Source organism: Aquarana catesbeiana, linkage group LG02 (genome assembly GCF_042186555.1).
Source record: "Aquarana catesbeiana isolate 2022-GZ linkage group LG02, ASM4218655v1, whole genome shotgun sequence".
Lineage (NCBI taxonomy): Eukaryota > Metazoa > Chordata > Amphibia > Anura > Ranidae > Aquarana > Aquarana catesbeiana.
In genome coordinates, this window is record NC_133325.1 from 642192219 (window position 1) to 642216197 (window position 23979).

At 44.9% G+C, this 23979-nt stretch overlaps 1 protein-coding gene across 8 annotated transcripts in view; it reads right to left on the reverse strand.

Annotated features, from left to right (window-relative positions):
- The window catches only part of ADGRG2 (adhesion G protein-coupled receptor G2), a 236904-nt gene that overhangs the window by 113511 nt on the left and 99414 nt on the right, over positions 1-23979 (reverse strand). For all 8 annotated transcript variants that reach the window (XM_073616458.1, XM_073616459.1, XM_073616463.1 and 5 more), the window contains exon 4: positions 6111-6140. In XM_073616458.1, the coding sequence (XP_073472559.1) occupies positions 6111-6140 (30 nt within the window). The remainder of the gene's footprint in view (positions 1-6110; positions 6141-23979) is intronic.

The following is a 23979-nucleotide window of genomic DNA, read 5'->3' on the forward strand; positions in this document are numbered from 1 at the left end:
ACCATTAATATAGAAAACATAACAAGTGTCCAATGGTGGTGAAATAATAGATACTGGCTCCTGGCTCCTAGCCAGGTAATAAAGTGATCAACCAGCTGTGTGACGTGGCTTGGTGGTGGTGTTTCCAAGAATATAAAATACACGGCTAGACTCGTTCCCTCTATGTGAGTGCTCCCATTGCCCTTACCTGAAGGGGCTTAAGATAAAGCCTTGACGTGTGTGGTCTGGGGATGTCTCTTCTCTAAGTTGCCAGGTGGTGTCCTCTGGTTCCAGGTGAAAAAGATACCTTGGCTGCTTCTTTATGAAGTTGATTCTATATCCTTGTCTTCAAGCCAACAAAAATGAGAAAAAAGAGAGGGGGCTCCCAATGGTGTATTACGTTTTTTAAAATCCAATTTATTTAGGTAAAAATAAGTATAAAAGGATAACATACACACTGTGGGTACAGTGTGGAGCTGTGACAGAAAAAAGATGGCGGCGGAACGCCGTCACCTGGTGCAAAGCTTCCGGTTCACAGGAGCAACACCCGGGGGTCACCCTGATGAAGTCATGAGGTCACGTGACGCAACGCGTAGGATCCCGCTAGCCTATCACGTACAACATCCGACGCTGTTTTCGATCCCGGGTGTTGCTCCTGTGAACCGGAAGCTTTGCACCAGGTGACGGCGTTCCGCCGCTATCTTTTTTCTGTCACAGCTCCACACTGTACCCACAGTGTGTATGTTATCCTTTTATACTCATTTTTACCTAAATAAATTGGATTTTAAAAAACGTAATACACCATTGGGAGCCCCCTCTCTTTTTTCTCATTTTTGTTGGCTTGAAGACAAGGATATAGAATCAACTTCATAAAGAAGCAGCCAAGGTATCTTTTTCACCTGGAACCAGAGGACACCACCTGGCAACTTAGAGAAGAGACATCCCCAGACCACACACGTCAAGGCTTTATCTTAAGCCCCTTCAGGTAAGGGCAATGGGAGCACTCACATAGAGGGAACGAGTCTAGCCATGTATTTTATATTCTTGGAAACACTACCACCAAGCCACGTCACACAGCTGGTTGATCACTTTATTACCTGGCTAGGAGTCAGGAGCCAGTATCTTTTATTTCACCACCATTGGACACTTGTTATGTTTTCTATATTAATGGTTACACACAGACCACGTGACACACCAGCCAACACTTGTGTATGATTATTATTGATTTATATGTGTTTGCGCGAAATCCCATCCACAACATTCATTTTGTTTTTTGCTGAAAGTTATGGCTTTCTGCTGGCCACTCTGCCATAAAGCTCAACTCTATGGAGCGTATGGCTTATTGTCCACCTATGTACAGATACTCCAGTATCTGCTGTGGAACTCTGCAGCTCCTCCGGGGTTACCTTAGGTCTCTATGCTGCCTCTCTGATTAATGCTCTCCTTGCCCGGTCCATGAGTTTTGGTGTGCGTCCGTCTCTTGGCAGGTTTGCTGTTGTGCCATGTTCTTTCCATTTGGTTATGATAGATTTGATGGTGCTCCTAGGGATCATAAAAAGATTTGGATGTTTTTTTATAACCTAACCCTGACTTGTACTTCTCATTGTCCCTTACTTGTTTGGAGAGTTACTTGGTCTTCATGGCAGTGTTTGGTTAGTGGTGTCTCTTGCTTAGGTGTTGCAGCCTCTGGGGCCTTTCAAAAAGGTGTGTATATGTAATGACAGATCATGTGACACTTAGATTGCACACAAGCGGACATCATTTCACTAATTATGTGACTTCTGAAGGTAATTGGTTGCACCAAAGCTTTTAATGGGCTTAATAACAAAGGGGGTGAATACATACGCACATGCCATTTATCAGTTTTTTTATTTCTGAAAAATAGTTTTATGTATATATTTTTCAAATTTTACTTCACCAATTTAGACTATTGTGTTCTGATCCATCACATATAATTCAGATTAAAAAAAGCATGGAACTAAAGGCTGTAACAGATGTAACAGAATAGATGAAAAGCCAAGGGGAGGGGGGGGGGAATATTTTTGCAAGGCACTGTAATTGATTTTCTATACTCATTTTTTACTCAGTTTACACTTTAGTCTTTATTTAAGTCACTTTATTGGTGTTTAGCACTTTGTTTTTTTTTTATTTTGGTGATTTTAATTTTTTCAAAATATTGGGCTAGCTCGCTCTAGATGGGCGTTGCTGGGTTCCAAATGGACTATCCAGTTGTGTTGCTGTGTCCAGAGGAAGGTAAAGATTTGCTGACTTTCATTATCTGTTTCCACATGCAGTTTTGCTGTGTTAATACAGGATAACTCTTTTTAGGATCCTATGTCCATCTACTTCAAAAGAGCTTTTGGCCCTGAACACTTTTCAGTCCTTTTGCCGATATCTAAATACTTCACAATTATTGGGTAGGGAGTATTTTTACCCGGTTTCTTGATTTGGTAAATCTTATTCCTCCCCAGGCCTAGTGCTTCAGGCACTGTAATTAATAAGCCTCATAATGAGCAATAATCCACAGAAAATAGTTACTCATGCAATAGTGATTTTATAAACCTAAATTTACAGGACTAGACTGTACCCTTGTACCAGACTGTACTCTCCAGCCAACAGAAACGCTAAAGCCCCAGAGGAGCCCCAGATCCAGGGAAACGTTTTAGCGCATGCTGCATATATCAAGTACATTTTGGCACAGTGCAGGATGCATGCCTCAATTAGCCCCATTCCCTGCTTTAGCACTGTTCTACTGTTTTTTTCTCAGAGAATAGGTGCAGGAACTCCTACCTTCCGTGTCACTTCTTATCTCCGCCCCTTACCCACCTCTGGGCAGCACCCTCCCTTGGTTCCACCCCTTACCCACCTCCCAGTAGCACCCCTTTTAGAGAATACAGAGCCAAGTAACATTTTGTGGTGCTAAATAATTTGTATGGAATTTGTTAATGATAACAAGAAAAGTAATAACATAGACCCCAAAGCCAGCAGCAATAGCACTCCCCAGCAACAATAGATTTTCCCAGAAACACAAGACCCCCAGCAACAATGGACCCCCACAACAAAATACCACCTCAGCAGCAGCAAAATATCTCACAGCAGCCAGCATCGATAGATTCTCCAGCAGCTAGCAACAATGGACCTCCTCCCTCAATAGTAAATCTCTTCCAGCAACAATAGACCCACCAAAAGCAACATTAGATCTCCCCAGCAACAACAGACTGCCATGTAAAAATACATTCCCTCCAGCAACAGTAGATCACTAGCAGGCAGCATTAATAGACTCTCCAGCACCCCTTGCCATTACATACATTCAGTGCTGGAGGTGCTGGTACCTCACCCCGCTGAAAAAAAGCCTTACATGGGAGGATAATGGAAATGGGCTGGCAAGTGGTACACTGGTGAAAAAACATTGGGAACCATTGTTTTATAACCATATCAGTGCATAGTCTTCTGGAAAACCTGGGTCTAGTGGAGGTGAGATGTTGACTGACTCTCAAACTAGCAATCTTACAAGTACAGATATTTCAGAGTTTTATTAGTGCACAATGATACACCAGAATTGGAAGCCACCAAAGATTTTTTTTATCATAACCCTATTTCCAGATCCACAATTGCCATTAAAGTGTATGCAAAACCAAAATGTTTTGTTTTATTTATTTCAGGTACTTATATAGCGCTGTCAATTTTACGCTGCACTTTACATATACATTGTACATTCACATCAGTCCCTACCCTCAAGGAGCTTACAATCTAAGGTCCCTAACTCACATTCATACATACTAGGGACAATTTAGACAGGATCCAATTAACCTACCAGCATGTCTTTGGAGTGTGGGAGGAAACTGGAGTACCCGGAGGAAACCCACACAGGCACAGGGAGAACATGCAAACTCCAGGCAGGTAGTGTCATGGTTGGGATTTGAACCAGCGACCCTTCTTACTGCTAGGCGAAAGTGCCACCCACTACACCACTGTGCTGGTTTGGATAAAGTTTTGGATAAAGTTTTGGATAAAGTAGGAAAGCATTATTAATATTGATTTCTTTGACCCCACTGGGGAGATTCACCTTCTCTATTTGGCCATAGAAAGTGATGGGGAAATCCAAAATGTTCAAGTTGGCAGAGAGGGTAAATCTTCCAAATCCCCCTCACTATATATGCCAATATTGATGATTAAAGACAAGCCAGAGGAGTTTTGGAAGGCTTGTATGACCACCTATAAACTAGTGGTCCATACCTTAGGGTAAGAGCCCAGGTGTGCTATGGTGTTGGTGGAGGAGTGTCATTTCACCTACAGTATATTATATCTTTATGGACCTTGGGTGTCCCCTAGGACCTATGGACTTTTACATATAGAAAGGAACGTTTATTTCTGTTATACATCCCGGGAGTTCCTATTGATTGTGAACTTTTTTACGAATGAACTTTTAGGCGCTGCATTTTCTATTTTTCTAGCAATTGTTACCAGCAATTTATGCTAGCTGCTTTATATAACCTAAGCGCAGAGAAATATTTTTTTATATTTATAAATATGTTTAGCAATGCAAAAAGAGAGAACTCTAACCCTAGGATGCATTTATAAATGAATCCATTCACAAAGAAAGAGTGATTGTAACATTTACCATCATGTAAAAAACAAAGAGACTGTAGCCATGACTTATTTAAGTGTGGATATTATAGAACATTAAGTAATGGAAAATGCAGGTGCCAGGTAGATAGAGGGTGCCCCCTCCCTATGTGTAGTGACTAAGAAGTACTGCTTTATTTGTTAGGGCCAATGTGTGGGCTTATTTTACCTGGTCCTCCACCCGATTTACTGTGTCCGGCTCCGTTCCCTGCGAGTGTTGTGATGCACGGGGACGGAGCCCCGCGCCAAATTCAAAAAGTGCAAAAAACAAAACACATACAGTACACTGTAATCTTACAGATTACATTACTGTATCAAATTATTTCACATCCCTTTTGTCCCTAGTGCTTTGTCCAGTGCCCTGCATGTAGTGTTATATTATAAATACTGTTCTTTCTGCCTGGAAACTTGAGATTGTCCATGGCAACCAAAAAGTGTCCCTTTACGTCAAAAGTGATTTTAGACCAGCTAGAAAACAGCGATAGTAAATTAGAATCACTTGCATAATTAGGTGATAGTGATTAGTGGGGAAATTCGTCATCAAACACTGAAAGTAACGACAGCGACAATTCTGTAACTGAGCAAATTTCAGTGTTTTTGATTTGATTACATTATTGAATACATTTTATTATTATTTTATTATTTGTTATAATTATTTATAATTATTTATTATATTATAATTTATGATTTCGTGTTTCAAACTTTATCATACCCGGGATGTCTACTAGACCTTGTTTGGACAGATTTAAGTGAGTTATTCCTAAGAATTACAGCCCTACAATATAAAACGCCAAATTTCCATGCGAAATAATGTACCGCTTTGAGACGCAAAAATCTGACATAATCATACCGCCAGGGAGGTTAAAGAAGGCACTACTAGATGCCTGCAATATTCACAGATCACTTCCAGAGCAACCTCAGGATCCAAAAACCCACCTCTCCAAATAGCAATGATAGCTGGAATTGTTATGCTATAGTCATCTCCTCCCAATTCCCATGACATCCCTCTGGCTAATACATACAATGGGTGGCCTAAATGGCCAATAGGAAAGAACGGAGGGTTGGGAGGAGCTGAACCACAGAATAGGGTACATGCCAGTTTTGGCTAATCTTCAAATACCTGCAAGTGTCTTGCAGAGCCTGCACTAAGGAACTTAAACAACTTTGCTAGGAGATCCCAGGGATTTTCTGCATGGGTAAGCCACTATCTACATGTTGCTCTGAAGTTCATTGACCTGTTACCCATTTTACTTCTGTGCAACTAAGACCAATTAACGTGTAAGCAGGGGCTACTGATAATTATTCAGATTCATCCAGCATTGTTGGAAGATTTCATAGCCATATAACATGACTTGTTATTTGTGTTAAATTCAGGTTAATACAGTAAAATTCCTGTGTTGGGTCATTCCACATTAGAACTCCACAAAACTTCCTATGACATAGACCTATTACATTTTAACATAATATATAATATTACTAAATTTTATCACAAAGAAAACACTTACTGTTTGCTGGGTTTTCTTTTGACTGATTAGCTGTTGAGAAAGAAAATTACAGCATTAAAATAAAGCATAAACCTTGTTTCCCAGAAGGGGGCAACCTTTGTCCAATTCTAACTGTGATTTCCTTCAAGGCTAAGGAGAAGTACACTTGAAATGCTTGTTGCAGTTTTAGCAAATACATGACAGTTAGGTGGAGAAGAACAGAAATTATGTCAGGGAGATGTATAAATTTTACCTTTTTATATTCATCCATATTCAATTTAAATGTAATTGCTTGGTGCTAACTTTTTTTAAAATCATTTAATAATTCTGGATATTTTTTAATATTTCTGGGTTTATTTCAGTTTTTATTTTATTTTTAATTTTTTTTTTTAATTTTTAGCAGTCACAAGACCTGTACTGCATTAAGGTGTAACTTGAGCCAGAACCGTAATTTCCTGTCCTGGTGAGAACTTTGTCATTGGGATCAGAAACAAAGTGACAAAGGGGAACACAAACACCCAACAAAAATAATAAATAATAATAAAAATTATGGAAGTTCTAACTATTCCCCTCTATCTAAAACAAAAAAAAAGTTTTAGCTTCAACTTTATAATTCTACAGAAATCAATAGTATGAATACAGTTCATATAACAGACCAGATTGTAACTTTAACAACTGATATCCCTTCTCAGTGGTGGTCCACACATTGCTAGCAAGATGAAGATAAAGTGGCATATTTATCCTACATAATTGCAAAGGCTGATTACTTGTTTTATTGTTTCATTAAGAAACGTTTATTTTTTTTAAATGCTAGGCTTTCTATATACAGAGCTTTGTTGCAAAATATTACGTATAACCAGCTTCTCATTAACATGCCAAATTAAATCAGCAGTTTTAAGCCTTGCCATTTTCCATTTGAATCATTCATACTCCTTGAAAAAAATGTGTTTCCAACTTTATCTGTTTGATGCTCCCAAAGCTAAGAAAACAAGAAATATACAAGGGATTTCTGGACACTTGATCATGCTTTATAGGAGTTTCCTACTTTTCTCTGGGATTTTTAAAGCTGCAAGGATTTTTGAAGGAATCAGTCACAAAGAAAAATACCTGCTGGGGATACCTCCAATTTAACACATACTAATTCTCGGGCAATGACTTTGAAAATGCCCCAGGACTAACAAACTTTAGACTAGAAGCGTTTACACTTCTTACACCAATATTTTGCTTTGACAGGTCCAATCTAAAGATAACCTGTCACATATTTTTATTTTGGGCAATAAAAAAAAATATTTAAAAAAATAGCATTTTATTTTGTGACTGAACATTTCATGAGATTTCCTAAATTCCATATTACCTGATGCTGTCCCAGCATGGGACTCAAAGCTGCAGCTACCCTATGACCTTTTCTTTGCACTTCCATGATGTCAGACATCATAAAATTTCATGAGCCCCTTTGTGACATTTACACTCTCAGCCTCACCCCGCACAGAGGTTTCCCAGCTCATGAGACAGCAATCTGAGCACCTGCAGGCTGAGAGCGAACATCACTGGTGCAAGTCAACTAAGCAGTTAACACTTCTCAAACATGGTAGCCATCACCATGTGCTTTAACCACTTCAATGCAGGGCACTTTCACCCTCTTCTTGCCCAGGCCAATTTTCAGCTTTCAGCGCTGTCTCATTTTGAATGACAATTGCATGGTCATGCAACACTGTACCCATATGACATTTTAATAATTTTTTCCACAAAAATAGAGCTTTCTTTTAGTGGTATTTAATCACCACTGAATTATTATTTTTTTTAGCTAAACCAAAAGGCCGACAATTTTGAAAAAAGTTTTTTTTCAATTTTGAAAAAAAGTTTCTTAATTTTTGTTATAAAATGTTGTCAATAAGTATTTTTTCTCCTTCACTGATGTGCATTGATGAGGCTGCACTAACGGGCACTAATGAGGCTGCACTAAAGGGCACTTGATGAGGCAGCACTGATGGGCACTGATGAGGCAGCACTGATGGGAACTGATGATGAGGCACTAATATGCAGGACTGATGGGCACTGATAGGTGGCGCTGATGGGCAGCCTTTATGGGCACTGATAGGCGGCAATGATGGGCACTGATAGACGGCACTGACAGACATCACTGGCAGGCTCTGAAAGGCATCATTGATGGGTACTGATTGGCATCACTGGTGGGCACTGGCAGGCATCGTTGATGAAGTTGCACTGATAATAATTGCACTGATTATCAGCACAGATCCACCCTATTCACTGATGTGCACTGATGAGGCTGCACTAACGGGCACTGATGAGGCTGCACTGACGGGAACTGATGAGGCAGCACTGATGGGCACTGATGAGGAGGCACCAATATGCAGGACTGATGGGCACTGATAGGTGGCGCTGATGGGCATCCTTTATGGGCACTGATAGGCAGCAATGATGGGCACTGATAGATGGCACTGACAGACATCACTGGTGGGCTTTAAAAGGCATCACTGATGGGTACTGATTGGCATCACTGGTGGGCACTATCAGGCATCGCTGATGGGGCTGCACTGATAATCATTGCACTGATTATCAGCACAGATCCACCCTGTCAGAAAAGGGTCTGAGGAGAGTGCTGTAGATGTATGGAGTATTTTATTATGCCCATCGGACACACCCATATTGCCAACTATCCTGGATACATCTATATTTTCATCTGACAAAGTTTCACTATCCAAAAACCAGCATATTATTTAGCAGAAATTAGGATTTGTTAGATACCAAATATGACAGGTCCGTGGTGCGTCTAACTTCTAAGGGGTTTCATGTGCTTTATTGGCTTTTGGACCTGTAATAATTGGTGTGTTTAGTATTCAACTCAATAATATCTTTTTTGTAAGCTAAAGTAGCCACTTTTTAGGAAGGTAGCTCCATTACCATAGGAATTATAGAATATGAAATTCAACTTGAGAGTTTCAGATGTATATGTGTCAGCTCTAGGTCAACACAGGTCACTACCCGTCTCACAGATGTTTATTCTTTCTACTGCTCTCCAGACCATTTACAACAGGGACTCCTCACACAGAAGTCTTTTGAAAACTAGTTAATATTTCTACATTCATCCTGTCTGGATTGGGCTTTGTCAAATGTGTCACCTTCCACAAATGCCTAGCACAGACACAAGCTTTTGATCTAACTATCTTGTTGCTGACTTGGGGAAAATGGAGGGTGGTATTATGTTCAGTACCATATCTGATTGGGTCAGAGAAGTGAGAAAAGGTTGCTCCCTCAAGATAATAACATCCACTGCTAGGGACAATGTCAGGCCATAAAAGAGATGTAAGGCTGCCACTCTGGGAACAGAGTTGGGATAAACGCTCTGACCAGCAGAGAAGCAAGCAATTAGAACTGAAGACAACCGAATCCTCAGTTAATGATCAGTTACATAAATATTACACAATAGAAATAAATTATATTAGACCTCTTTGATATGAATATGCTCCTATATACATGTATGAAAGTATTCCTGTTAACTACCTTCATGTGTGAATATTCCTTTAGGTCATTATTGATAGCTATATACAAAAAAGGCTGCGCTGCCACTAGTAGGTGAGTGAAAAAGTGAATCACTTAGATAACTGCAGCTTGTGCACCCATATATAATGAATAAACAGTGAAGAAAAAGTTAAAATTGAAATTAAAATATAATAATAAAAAAATCAACATGAATCACATAAAATAAAACTAAAAAAACTGAACATGAGAGGTCAGAGTCAAAGCTGGATGGAGCAAACAAAGTCCATAGAATAAAAAAGTTCATTGATGGGAAAGTCTTTCAAAGGAGGAATACACCAGTCATCCAAGTGATGTGAGACATGCAATATTGTCACCCTGAGGAGCATGATGACAGGAAAGTTCCTCCACCTCAAAACCAACTGCCCCTTACCAGATCGAATGATCTCTGCTGGGAGCGGATCCCAAAAGTATCACCTCTCAAGGGGTCCTCTAGATGGTACATAAACGCTCATTCCCCATGGACTGTCTGTGAGTCTGTGTTGTGTCTGTGCTGGAAGACCAGATGCAGTGTCAATGTACCTGTTCTGTACCTGCTAAACTGTGCAATGCTAAACTGTGCAATGTCCTGACTTTCCATGCATTAATTTGATTATACGGATTGTAAATGACTGTTCTAACTGTAGCACCCTGATGTTTAGGCAGGGTTGCTAGTAAATTTACCTGCCATGTATAGTTGCCTTGACCAATTGATAGGAGATCAATTGATTCCGCCCTAGTTCTGGAATTGCTGCACTTCTCTCTTCTGTCACTAGATGGCAGGGTATCTGGTGGCATTAGATAAGACTAAGGCATTGCAAGGACAGATTAGGAATAGATGGGGTATCTCAGCCAATGGGCAGGAATCTTCTTGGGTCCCTTGACCTGCTAGGAGAGCCTATTTATTTGGGTGAGGTCAGGTGATCGGGGGTTTTGTGCCACCTGGGTGGCTGTCTGGGTGAACATGTGTTGTACTGCCCCGGGCTGCTAGGCCAGAGCCTGAGGCCTATCCCGGGGACATCTGGCTGCTAGCTGTCTGAGAGCCTATCCAGATGCAGGAGAGCAGTGCAGGGTTGGGACTGCGGCTTGCAATCCAACCAGAAGTGGCAGTTCTGCCGGCCAGAGAACCTGTCGTGGTTGGAGGTAGGGGGTCGTCGGTAAAGCACCACTATTTTTAGCGGCGCTTTTTGGCCGCTAGCGAGGGTGCTTTTAACCCCCGCTAGTGGCCGGAAAAGGGTTAAAAGCACCCGCAAAGCTCCACTGCCAAAGAGCTTTGAGGATGGCAACGCCCCAAAGATGCTGCTTGCCTGAGTTTTTTTCCTGTCCTGCAAGCACACCGCCCTAGTGTGAAAGCACTCGGGCTTTCACATTGGGGTGGCAGGGGAAGCGTTTTTCAGGCGCTTTACAGGCGCTATTTTTAGCCCTTTAGCTCCTGAAAAACGCCTCAGCGTGAAAGTATTAAGGGTTGTTTTTACTCTGGGTATGAAGGGGTTAAAAAAAAATGTTTTTAAATAAATCTTTTATATTCACTGTAAACTACACTAGTGACAAGTTTACTTTAAGGCTGGGTTCACAAATGCAGCAATCTGATTTTGATTTGACTTTCGGGCTGGTGTTGCACCAAAGTAGTACAGGAACCTTTTTCAAATCGCGCCAGTTCTGGCTTGAATGGAACCTAAAGGTCATTAGATTGTTTTTCAGCTTCACCCATTACGTATCAAAACAAGTAAACACAATCTGAGAGAAAGAAAACTAATAATGGTAATGTTATCCTCATTTTATTAAAACTATGTTTTTTATATTTGATCACAAAACAATTTTAAAAGCCTTGACTATTGTATAACAGATGTATCTAGTTTCCCTTTAATATCACACCCTTTTAAACCTGCTACGTACCCCCATCCCTATTTACCCCAAATAATTGAGACCACACCCATCTGGAGTAAAATATTGGCCGTAGCAGCCAATTATCTTTATTAATAATAACCAATAAAATTAATTTCAATATCAACTTAACGTAACTGTATAAAAACACCTGACATATCAGTTAAATACTCCCGTTGGTCTTTGCAGGGAAAAACCCACCAATCTTAAACTCGATCCAATCAGGCACTGCGGTACCTTAACTAAAATAGGCCTCCAGCTGACATGCTAGCTCGGAGACAACAAACCAATTGACCGCAGTGCACCCAATAACCAATTCCAGCTAAAACCTCCGTTAGCTGGAATACCACCAACGGGCCTCATACTACTGATGGGTCCCAAACTTTACCATAACTCGGGTTTAATCCTTCAGCCGCAAAGACCAACATCACGCCACTGCCACGACATTCCAACATTTGAAATTGTACCAACAAAATCCATATAGACCATACTTACCAATTTTAGGGAGGGAGGGTGGGAAGCTCTCTCTTCCAGACCAACTGAGCTGGGAAGGGACCTTGCCCCCTGTTCAGTTAATTTTTGCTCCACCCCTTCCTAATAACCTACCAATCCCAATTGTTCTAACATAAACATCCCTCAAACTATGTTCCACTGTTAACTCTGTCATGCCCGCCCTTTGCTTATTATTTTTATTTCTTTGCTCCGGGCTTTCTTGACTATTGTATAACAGATGTATCTAGTTTCCCTTTAATATCACACCCTTTTAAACCTGCTACGTACCCCCATCCCTATTTACCCCAAATAATTGAGACCACACCCATCTGGAGTAAAATATTGGCCGTAGCAGCCAATTATCTTTATTAATAATAACCAATAAAATTAATTTCAATATCAACTTAACGTAACTGTATAAAAACACCTGACATATCAGTTAAATACTCCCGTTGGTCTTTGCAGGGAAAAACCCACCAATCTTAAACTCGATCCAATCAGGCACTGCGGTACCTTAACTAAAATAGGCCTCCAGCTGACATGCTAGCTCGGAGACAACAAACCAATTGACCGCAGTGCACCCAATAACCAATTCCAGCTAAAACCTCCGTTAGCTGGAATACCACCAACGGGCCTCATACTACTGATGGGTCCCAAACTTTACCATAACTCGGGTTTAATCCTTCACCCGCAAAGACCAACATCACGCCACAGCACACACCAGGGTAAAGCCTTACCCTTGTGTGCCCTGCCAAACCCTCAATGTTCGCTTTATCCCATCCTGTATTCCCAAAGCCCACATCGTTCAGGTGTACCCCATCTCTCCGCAAGTAAACGCCATGTATCCACCTCTAACACCATGTGCCTGATAGCCAACCCACCATTCCTGACCACGAAACCACTGACTTCCTTGTTAACCATCTTACGGGCCCCGTTAACCTTGTCCACCGACCTCGCCAACCTCCACGTAGTACGTGCCACTATGTCCGACCACACAATCAACATGTGTGGAAAAGCCATCCTAAGTTGCCAAAATCAAATTTGATGTCTCGCACCAAATCTAACATTGACCTGAGCCCCAGATCATTGCCGCCAACGTGTAACACCCACCCGTCAAGAGGCCTATCCATACGTGCAAATCTACGCACCTACGACACCGTTCTACCCCATAGCATACCAGGCCCCCCAACCACCGGAGACAGGCTTCCTGTCTGGAAAAACCCCAACTGTCTCCCATCCCTTCTGGCATCACCTCTCCTCGCCCCCCAACACATATAGGGGTGGCCCACTGTCCAGACCAGGCACTGCATTTGACCTGAAAGAAAAGAAAAAACAACAAAAAAAAAAAACAAACCCCCCAATAAATCAGATAGACACCCCAACACATATAATCTTTTCAATGTACTCGTAGCCACCCTTATCCTAAAGGAATGGGATGAAAACTTTTTTTTTTTTTTTTTTTTTTTTTTTTTTTTTGATCCCCCAAACCAAGTGCCTTAAACATTTATTGAAAATTTCAATGAATTGAAAAATGCGATAACGACAACCCATCCTGATGTACCAAAAGGGGGGGACCACCCCACCCCCCCGGGCGTATGGCAAGAAACCCCCCGCACCAATTGTACTGGGCACAAGGGAGAACCTGGCAGTGAAAAAAAAAAACCTGCACCGTTATTCCCTTGCCCCGCTGATTCGTTTTAGATTTTGTAACCAATATGGACAATCTGTCCTCCCCACAACTGACATCCATTACACCCAATCCCCCATTTTTCTTTTTAGAGGGGCTGACTGATTCGCTAATTCGAAACGCCCCGAAAAACGCCAAGGCGAATGCCACCTTAAACAAAACTACCTCATAACCTGACGAACAAGTAATGTCTAACTGCGCCACTGTCCTACCTAATAGCTCGAACGAAACCGGGCGCCTAGCGTCCCTCCCCAACTTAGAACGCCAGTAAACCTTCAATGCCTGCCCAACCCAAAATTCCTTAGTAAAGTCAGATAAACCTTGAAGTTTTAACCAAAACGCCAGGCCTGCCAACTTCTTTTTCAACCCAGACACCGACACCCCATCCTCCAGATTCCGGGAAACAAAATACAAAAAACCAACAACCAGAAATCTTGTTCCTCATGGCCTTCCACCACCTGTTGCAGCATTGATACCCAATCCTGCCATACACTGTTGTAAGCTGACCACGTCGCCTCGCTCACTGACTGTCTAATCCATCCCGCTACTCTTCCAAGGCCATCCTCCACAGCCGCTCGGGACAAGGGACCCCGTTCTGCTCCGCCCCTGGTACCAAATCCCGCAATCTGTCGCACTGAAAGCGAGATAGTGCATCAGCAATGACATTTTCCACACCAGAGAGGTGCACAGCATAGATGCACACATTCCGCTGCCAGACAGCGCAATACAAGGTGTCTGAGCAACCTTACCACCGGCGGTGATGCAGCTGAAACCTTGTTAATTACCTGTACCACCCCCAGGTTGTCCCCGTGAAATCTAACTTTCAAATTCCTGAAAGATTCCCCCCACAACTCCACTGGTTATACCACAGGGAACCGTTCAAACAGTAACATGTTCTTTACTAAACCTGCCTCCTTCCACGACTGAGGCCAAGGCCCTGCACTCCACTTACCTTGGAAGAAGGCTCCAAAAAACCGCAGAAACCACCGCATCTGTGTACAGCTCCCGATCCAAATTGCTAACTGGCCCTGACATCCACAACGCACTGCCATGAAAATTAGCCAGGAGCGTGTGCCGTACCTACAGGTCTTCTCTATGAGCCTTCACCAAGCGCACATAGTGCTTGGGGGACGTAACCCCTGCCGTACTTGCCGACAGCCGCCTGCAAAATACCCTTGCCATGGGCAAAATGCGACACGCCAAATGTAACTTACCTAATAAGGATTGCAGGGTGCGCAGCCGTACTTTGCAAAATCCCATTATTCCCTGAATCTCTGCTTGCAAAGCCGTCAGCTTATCTTCCGGCAGCCTGCACTCCATGTCTAACATGATGCCTAAGAAACTCAACACCGTCCGTGGACCTTCAGTCTTCTCTGGGGCCAATGGAATACCAAACTTATCTGCAACATGTTCCAGCGTAGCCAACAGGACCGCACCAAACTTCTGACTTGGGAGGGCCCACGCAAAGGAAATCGTCCAAATAGTGAATGATTGAATTTATTCCCGCGACGTCACTCACCACCTACTCTAGTAAGGAACTAAACTGTTCAAACAATGCGCAGGATATAGAACACCCCATAGGTAGCCAGCAATCTACGTAGTGTTCCTACTGCCAACAACAAACGAAAAACTCTCCGGGTGAACCGGTAGCAAACGAAAAGCCGACGCTATGTCAGCTATCTCCCTAAGTGCCCCCCGCCCATACACCCAAACTACCGCTGCATCAAACGACGTATATGAGACCACGCAGACCTCTGGGTCGATGGCATCATTCCCCGAACCCCCTTTAGGGTAGGAAAAATTCTGAATAAGCCTAAATTTGTTAGGCTCTTTCTTCGGCACAACGCCTAGCGGTGCCACTACCAAATCCGATATTGGCAACGCAGGAACATTCCCACTTATGCGGCCTAACAAAATTTTCTTCCCCAGTTTCTCCTAAACCATGTCAGCATGTTGTAAGGCTGACCGCAAATTGCATGACAGCGGGGGAGTATCCATTAAACGTGAAGGGATTCTAAAACCCTCCGCAAATCCCCGCCCAAGTAACCGCGCTGCCTCCCTGTCTGGGTATCTATCTAGGAAAGGTTGCATCTTTGCCACTTTCACCGGCGTTCTCCCCTTTTTCCCCCAGGGTCGCCGGTACGGCCCTTTCCTTGTTTAAAAACACCGGGACACCATGTGTCCCCCTCCACAACCTGAACCTTCATGCTTGTACTTGCACGACCCCCCAAATCTACAGGAACCCTTATTAAACTGCCACCCCTTGAAACAACAGAGCCGTCGGCCTAGCCGAGGTCATAAGGCGCATCCATAAGCTGATGTCCTTATGATCCCACTTCAAGGACAGGCGTATAGCCCTCCGCTGCCTAAAAACTGCTCGTCATACCGCAGCCAAGCTGTTCCCCTGTAACTCTGAATGCCACACCTATAGCGTCCAAATAGCCCAAACAATGACGAGCATTGCTCTGGGTTCTTTTCCCCAATAACACTTGCCAATACTGCAACGGCCTGCAGCCAATTCGCAAAAGTCCTGGGGATAAGCCTCTACCTCCTTTTCTCCTTGTCCTCCTTCTTGTTATCCTCCGGCTTAACCCTATCTAAGATACATTTTACCAGCGGTAGGAGCGCCAAAATCTCCACGTATTCCCCTTTCCTAATTTTTCTCGAACTTCAGGTTTTAGGTGCGCTCCGATGGGCCCCTCAAAACCCACCTAAACCTCACATTTTTCTGCATCTGCCAGTCTCACCAAATCTTGTTTTTTTGCCCCTTCCCCTGTCCCCCCCCCCCCCCGGCGGCTTAGGCACCACCTCCTGCACTGCCACCCCAGCGACCTCCGTCGCGGGCGCCGCTTGTTCCGTAGCAGGCACGGGGGGAGTCCCCGAGCCCGTTGACCACCCGACCCTTGCCCCCCGACCCCAGGATCCACCCACCGCCGCAGGAAACTGAATCCCAATTGTCCCCAGCTCAAATTTTTTACTAAATCCTTCAAACCTGCTCAGAATTCCTGCAACCCCAATTCCGCCGTAGCGCGGCCAACCGCCCACGCGGCCGGAGTGGGAGGCACAGTCGCATCCGACTGCCCCGCTGCTCCCTGACCCCCACTGTTAATCTCGCCCCCTTCACCCACAAGATTACCAACAACACGTGAAGGAATAAACATGGACTTACCGAGATGCCTGGGAAGGGTCCCACCAGCCGAAAGTCCCGTCTCCACTGCAGCATGACGTCCCTGCTGCCCATCATCATCCGACTGCGACAGCTCTCCTTCTGACCGGTCTTCTCCTATCTCCGCTTCAGTGGCCGACAGTCCTCCAGCAGACACCTCCCTGGCCGCCGGGGATCCGCGGTCCTACAGCGCTCCTCCTCCGAGCGCCGGATTCACCCACTGATTTGTGGGTCGCTTTTTTATGGGCCCAATGACATCTATCCCACAGTGCCTCACCAGGCCACTGCCCGCTTCTGTCCTCTCTCCCTCCCCTCTTACGTGCCCCCCAGCCCCAGCTTTGGGGTGCCTGGGTGCCGTTGCTGCCATCCTCCCATGCTGAAGCCCCGCCCCTGCTGTGGAAACGCCAGGGGCCTGTCTCCCTGCTCCATCTTCGCTAGGCCCAGCATCCGCCTTGGAACTGCTGGCGCTACTCCTGGATGCTCCACGGACTGATGGCCTCTGCCCCCCCTTCTCCCCACCTCATGTGCCGCCGTGCGCTTCGCGGGAGGCCCAGAAACCGGCCTCCCTGCCCGAACCTGCTGTCTCTGCTCTCTGGGAGGGAGGGGGATAGAGGGATCTGGCTGGGAGCGAACCCCCCCCTTTCCTGCGCCACCGCGCGCTTCGCGGGCGGCCCAGAAACCGGCCGACCCGCACGGAGCTTCTGACTCTGCACCCTGGGAGGGAGGAGTAGAGGGGGATCCGGGGAGAAACGAGCCTGGCGGCCTGGACCGCCGCGCTCGCACCGACTCACCCACCGCTGAAATGGCCGCTGAGGCACTGTCACCCAGCGCCGCATCCAGGCTGCTCTCAAGCCATCCAGGTCCCCTGGACGCAGTCCCGGCCTACAATCTTGCAAACAGGGATTCACAGCGGCCATGCTGCAAGCTCTCTCTTCCAGACCAACTGAGCTGGGAAGGGACCTTGCCCCCTGTTCAGTTAATTTTTGCTCCACCCCTTCCTAATAACCTACCAATCCCAATTGTTCTAACATAAACATCCCTCAAACTATGTTCCACTGTTAACTCTGTCATGCCCGCCCTTTGCTTATTATTTTTATTTCTTTGCTCCGGGCTTTCTTTCTGAGTATTTTTTGTGAATGTGACTTTTTGCAGTGTAAGGTTTAATGGATAAAGATCTAATGACTTGTATTATCCAGCACACTGTGCTGTACAGGCAATTTTATAAATAAACCCCATTTTCATCCAGCACCATAAGAATCGTGATTTTGACCTTTTAGAAGAGAGCGATAAGAGAGAGCGATAAACAATATAGCAGTGAATGGTCACAGACAGCTCTGGCGAAGGAGATAAGAGAAGCAGAATGAGTGGGATTGTTTGTGCATTTTGAATTTCCCTTTTTTATAGAGGATAAATATAGTTTTTAGAATCAATGCAATTTGTCTTTAGTCATCTGTGCATATTGTAGATGTCTTTTTTTTTGTTATTACACGTTTTTAATTTATAAAACTGACCAGGCAGCTAAGAATGGTTATAACATTCTGGCCAGAGACGTGACTGTAGCCCAATCCTGCAGATTTTACAAGGATTAAGCTTATGAGCAGCAGTCAGCCAAGCTTGGGAGGAAAGATTTACTAAAGGTCTAGAAACCTTGTGCAATTGCTACTGTTACCTCTGAGATAAGTCACCCCCCTCCCCATAGGCATATGCCTGTACTCCTTTCTCTTGTTTTGTAGGTATAAGTATGTACTAAAACACTGGTGTTTATTTCTCTGACTAAATAAAAAATGCATCTTTTAAAGTTCCTGAGTATCTAACTGTCCTTTAATGTTTAACCACTTCCCGCCCGGTCAATAGCATATTGACGTCCGGGAAGTGGTTGCGTTATCCTGACAGGGCGTCATATGACATCCAGCAGGATAACATGCCTGTGCGCGCCCCGGGGGGCGTGCAGCGCGGTGATCGGGCGCGGCGTGTGTCCCTCGGACACAGCGCTTCCCCGATCTAGGTAAACAGACAATTTTATTGGCTGTTTACCCCGTGATCGGCTGTGTCAAAGTCACATCCGATCACCTGTCACAACAAACTAGGCATCCAGAGCAGGGATCGAGGAAGGCGAGTGTCCCTTGGACACAGCGCTTCCCCGATCAGGGTAAAAAGCCAATGAAATTGGCTGTTTACCATGTGACCGGCTATGTCCAATCACAGCCGGTCACAAATGTAAACAATGTGTAGCTGTTACTATCTGATCCCTGCTCTCTCCTCACACACCGATCGTGAGAGGAGAGAGCAGGGATCAGTGAGTGAAATCAGTGTCTGTCTGACATTTTATTGTATTGTACTGTGCACAACACGGCCCCCCCCAATAAAGAGGACCTGTCACACAGCCCAGCCAATCAGGGGGACAGGAGAATCAGTCTGTAAATACTGAGACCGGTGGCTGCAGCTCTGTAGTGTCTGTGACACTTACACAGCCCAGCGAACCATCACCTCCCCCCTCACTGACGGGAGATCAGGGAGGAATACAGCTCCTCCCACCTCTGCTCCTCCGCCCCGCCCACACTATCCCCGACGTGCACATGTATCTGAAGAGAAGGGATGTGTGGGCGGGAGATATGAAAAGCTGCAGAATCCTGTGTGCCAAAGATGCCTGAGCTTCCAGCCTGGACCTGGGTGAGTCATGTGCCCACTGCAGTACACAGTGATCACTGAACTGTCCTTATCCCCATCTTCCCCCCCTCCCCCCTCATGTTCTTTCAAGACATTCACTAACTTTCACTTTCACTTTCAGTTAGACAATAGATGGTACAAATTTCTTTCCAGTAACCACAGATTGCCTTTTGCTGAGCAATTGTATTGTCCCCACAAACAGGGCCGTCTTTAATATTGATTGGACCCTGGGCAAAACTTATCTTGGGCCCCCCCCCCCCCCCCCCCATGCAGTTTCGCTCTCCACCTGCTCTGAGACATACAATAAATAGCAGCTAGACTCAAAATCAGTTTACTGAATCAGATCAGGCAACTATTGCGATTGGTTGCCAGAGGTTACAGTCTATCTTTACCGCTCACTGACTGGTTGCTAGAGGTTACAGCACATGATTTCTGCTTGTTGATTGGTTGCTAGAGATTACTGTGGATATGACCTCAGGGGGGCATGATATACATATCAATGCCGCTGGCCGTCCCTATTTACATATGAATGCCGGTAATTTACATGTAAACACAGGGTCTGCAGGTGAGTCATCTGTACACAACAATAGGGCAGAGCTGGGCAGCATTAGTAGCAGCACTTCACACTGAGATATCGGGACACAGCACAGGACTAAAACCTCAAGGGACGAGGGAAATTAAACCAGGATAGTTGGCAAGTATGAGACAGCTGCTTTGGGCCCCACAACAATGACAGGGCCCAGGGCATCTGCCCCTTTTGCCCTGCCTTAAAAACGGCCCTGCCCACAAACAGTGATTATCACTAGCAGATATAGCAACCGCTAGTGATAATCATAAGAGAATCCGGCAGGCTGTTTGTACCCAATTTGATCGATCAACTTGGTACATTCAGCCTGCCCATTAATGGTTCTAATCTCAGCCAGTTCGCACTGAAACAGCCGAGATTTAACCACTTGCTTATCGGGCACTTAAACCCCCCTCCTATCCAGACCAATTTTCAGCTTTCAGCGCTGACGCACTTTGAATGACAATTGCGCGGTCGTACAACACTATACTCAAATTAAATTTTTATCATTTTTTCCCACAAATAGAGCTTTCTTTTGGTGGTATTTGATCACCTCTGTGGTTTTTATTTATTGTTAAAAAAAAATGTAAAAAGACTGAATTAAAAAAAAAAAAATGTTATTATATTTTGTTATAAAATTTTAAAACAGGTAATTTTTCTCCTTCATTGATGTACGCTGATGAGGCAGCACTGATGGGTGGCAATAATGGGCACTGATCAGTTACACTAATAGGCAGCACTGCTAGGTGGCATTGATAGGTGGCACTTGTGGGCATTGATAGGTGGCACTCATGGGCATAGGTAGGTGGCAATGGCAGGTGGCACAGATGAGGCATAATGGCCTCTTCCTCTTTGGGACCAATGTCCCTTGCAGATGAGCCGGTGATCAACTTTTTTTTCTCCTCGCGCTGTCAGCGTGAGGAGAAAAAAAAAAATGATCACAGAGCTTTTGTTTTGATCATGTGATCAGCTGTCATTGGCTGGTGGCTGATCACATTGTAAGGGGCCGGGACTCAGTGACTCGGTGATCACAGCGTGCACAGGGCACGTGCACTCCCGGAAATTCAGGTCCGCGCTGTGGCCGTCATTCAGCAATAGCGTGGATGTCAAGAGGTTAAACTATCTTAGTGTTAGCTCTTGGGCTGCCCATACATTGATCATTTTTTCATTCAACTATTAGGTTGAATGAAAAAAAAAGAATGTTCCAATTCCCTCATCTACACATTCCAGGTGGAGGGGGGAATCCTCCCACTGTGGACCAGTGGTGGAATCCATTGTGGCAGTGTATAGAGCCAGAATTGTGTCAATGTCCCAATATTTATGGACCTGACTGTACATATAATTAAAAGGTGTGAGTTAACTCTGTTTCTATCGCATTAAACCTAATTGAATTTGTATTGTTTTAAGTATATCCTTGTTTTGAAATAACATTGATTCTTTCTTAAAAATGGGGGGGGGGGCGCAGTTTGCCATCTCTGCCCTGGGCACCAAATGGCCTTGTCCCAGCACTGGCTACCAGTATCGCCACTAGTGCCGCCATCGGTACCACCACCACCCGTACCACAGTCAGTACCACCATCAGTACCACCACCACCCATACCGCCACCTGTACCGCCATCACCACCTGTACCGCCACCACCACCCGTACCGCCATTGGTACCACCACCTGTACCGCCATCGGTACCACCACCACCTGTACCGCCATCGGTACCACCACCACCCGTACCGCCACCGGTACCACCACCACCACCCGTACCGCCACCACCACCCGTACCACCATTGGTACCACCACCACCCATACCGCCATCTGTATCACCACACAGGCCTGCCACTAATACCTCAATCGGTACCACTACCACCAGCAGTACCATTACACAGGCCAATAAGCATTGCCATAATGTCCCAAAGGGTTTACACACCTGAGGAGGCATATGAGATTCTTGCCATGTCGGATGATAAGAGCAGCGGGGAGCTCACATCATCTGGTTCGGAATACGAGCCAGTGGAGGATAGTGGATCAGAGTCCGAGTCCGCGGAGGAAACCGTCCCTCCCAAAAGAATGAGATCAGGACCAAGATCAGGAGATCTGCCCACCCCCAGCAGCGCCAGACCCCAGGAAGAGGAGCCCAGTACAAGCACTGGAATTACCCGCCCAACCCGAAGAACCCAGCCCCAGTCCTACCTTCCCGATGCCCTGGCAAACCCCTTATGGTTGCCTGCCAACTCAGGATCCGCTATCATCCCCCCTTTCACCGCACAGCCAGATGTGCAGCCAGACACTACAAATTTTTCTGAATTCGATTATTTTTCTTTATTTTTCCCACAAGATTTTCTGCAGAATATGGTGGATCAAACTAATTTGTATGCATCCCAATTTATTGCTGCCAACCCCAATTCTTCCTACGCCCGCATGTTCCAGTGGCGATGTGTCACACTGGATGAATTTAAATCGTTTTTGGGCCTAACGTTCAATATGGGGCTTACAAAAAAGAACGAAGTCCATGCATATTGGTCCACCCACCCCATCCAACACATGCCCATATATTCCGCTGTCATGTCCAGGACAAGATACGACATGATTATGCGTTTTCTCCACTTCAATGACAATTCACAGTGCCCTCCCCGAGATCATCCCAACCATGACAAATTGTACAAGATACGCCCCCTAATCAATTCCTTTTCCCAGCGATTTAGAGAAGTTTTCATCCCAGACCAAAAAATTTGTGTGGACGAGTCACTCATACATTTCACTGGCCGACTGCACTTCAAGCAGGATATACCAAGCAAGAGAGCCAGGTATGGGCTGAAGTTAAATAAATTATGCGATCGAGCCACTGGATATGTCTTCACATTCCGGATCTACGAAGACAAAGACTCCCAGCTCCAGCCCCATGATTGCCCCACATATATTGGAACCAGTGGGAAAATTGTCTGGGAGCTGGCATACCCCCTATTCGACAAAGGATACCATTTATATGTCGACAACTATTATACCAGCCTGCCCCTTTTTCGTCACCTTTATAGTAAAAAAACCCCGGCCTGTGGTACCTTAAAAAAAAACGGTAAGGGATTCCCACTAAATCTGTTGGCAAAGAAATTACAAAAGGGAGAATCGGCATTCATGAGGAACAAAGAGGTGTTGGCCATGAAGTGGAGGGACAAGAAAGATGTCCACATCCTCTCTACCATCCACAATGACACCATGGTGGAGATCCAAAGAAGACATGGCCCCATTGTAAAGCCTGTTGTGGAAAATTTTATATTAATGTATTGTCATAAGTCTCCCAGTGTGTGTTCAATCGCAGCCCGCTCTAAAGAGCTGTCTGGGGCAGACTGACGCTGGCTGAGACCTGTTAGGTAGTGGAAAACTTCCTTGTGTTTGGAGAGAGGTGTTTGCGGAGAGAGGACATGTCCGCCAGGGAAGGGCCCCTGTGCAATGCACAGAATGATCGTCTGGTGGGGGTGTGCTCGCTCTGCAAAGACATTATCGGTTGTTTCCTCTTGTCACCCCGATATATGCCTGATCAACATGTTTGGGGTGCCATGACGTACACCTGCAGATAATCCCCCTTGCAGGAGGAACTCTAGTCATCGTCATTTGGTTGTATGTATGTATTGTGTTGTGTTGTGAAATCCTTATATGGTCATTGATATCCTGTGAGGTCATATCCTGTGAGGTCACAAGCTTTATAAGAGGTGTGTTTGGCTGTTGGAGGCTGAACCCTCGAGCTTTGGGGACTTCCTGTTATGCTAATAAAGAGTGAGCACACAGCTGAGCAGGCAGTGTGATCGTGGAACTGGAACCGTAAACATGTGTTTTGTCTAGTTGGATGGCTGGGGCACACACCAGAGGATGGATACGATCAAAAGGTGAGATGCATTTATATCATTA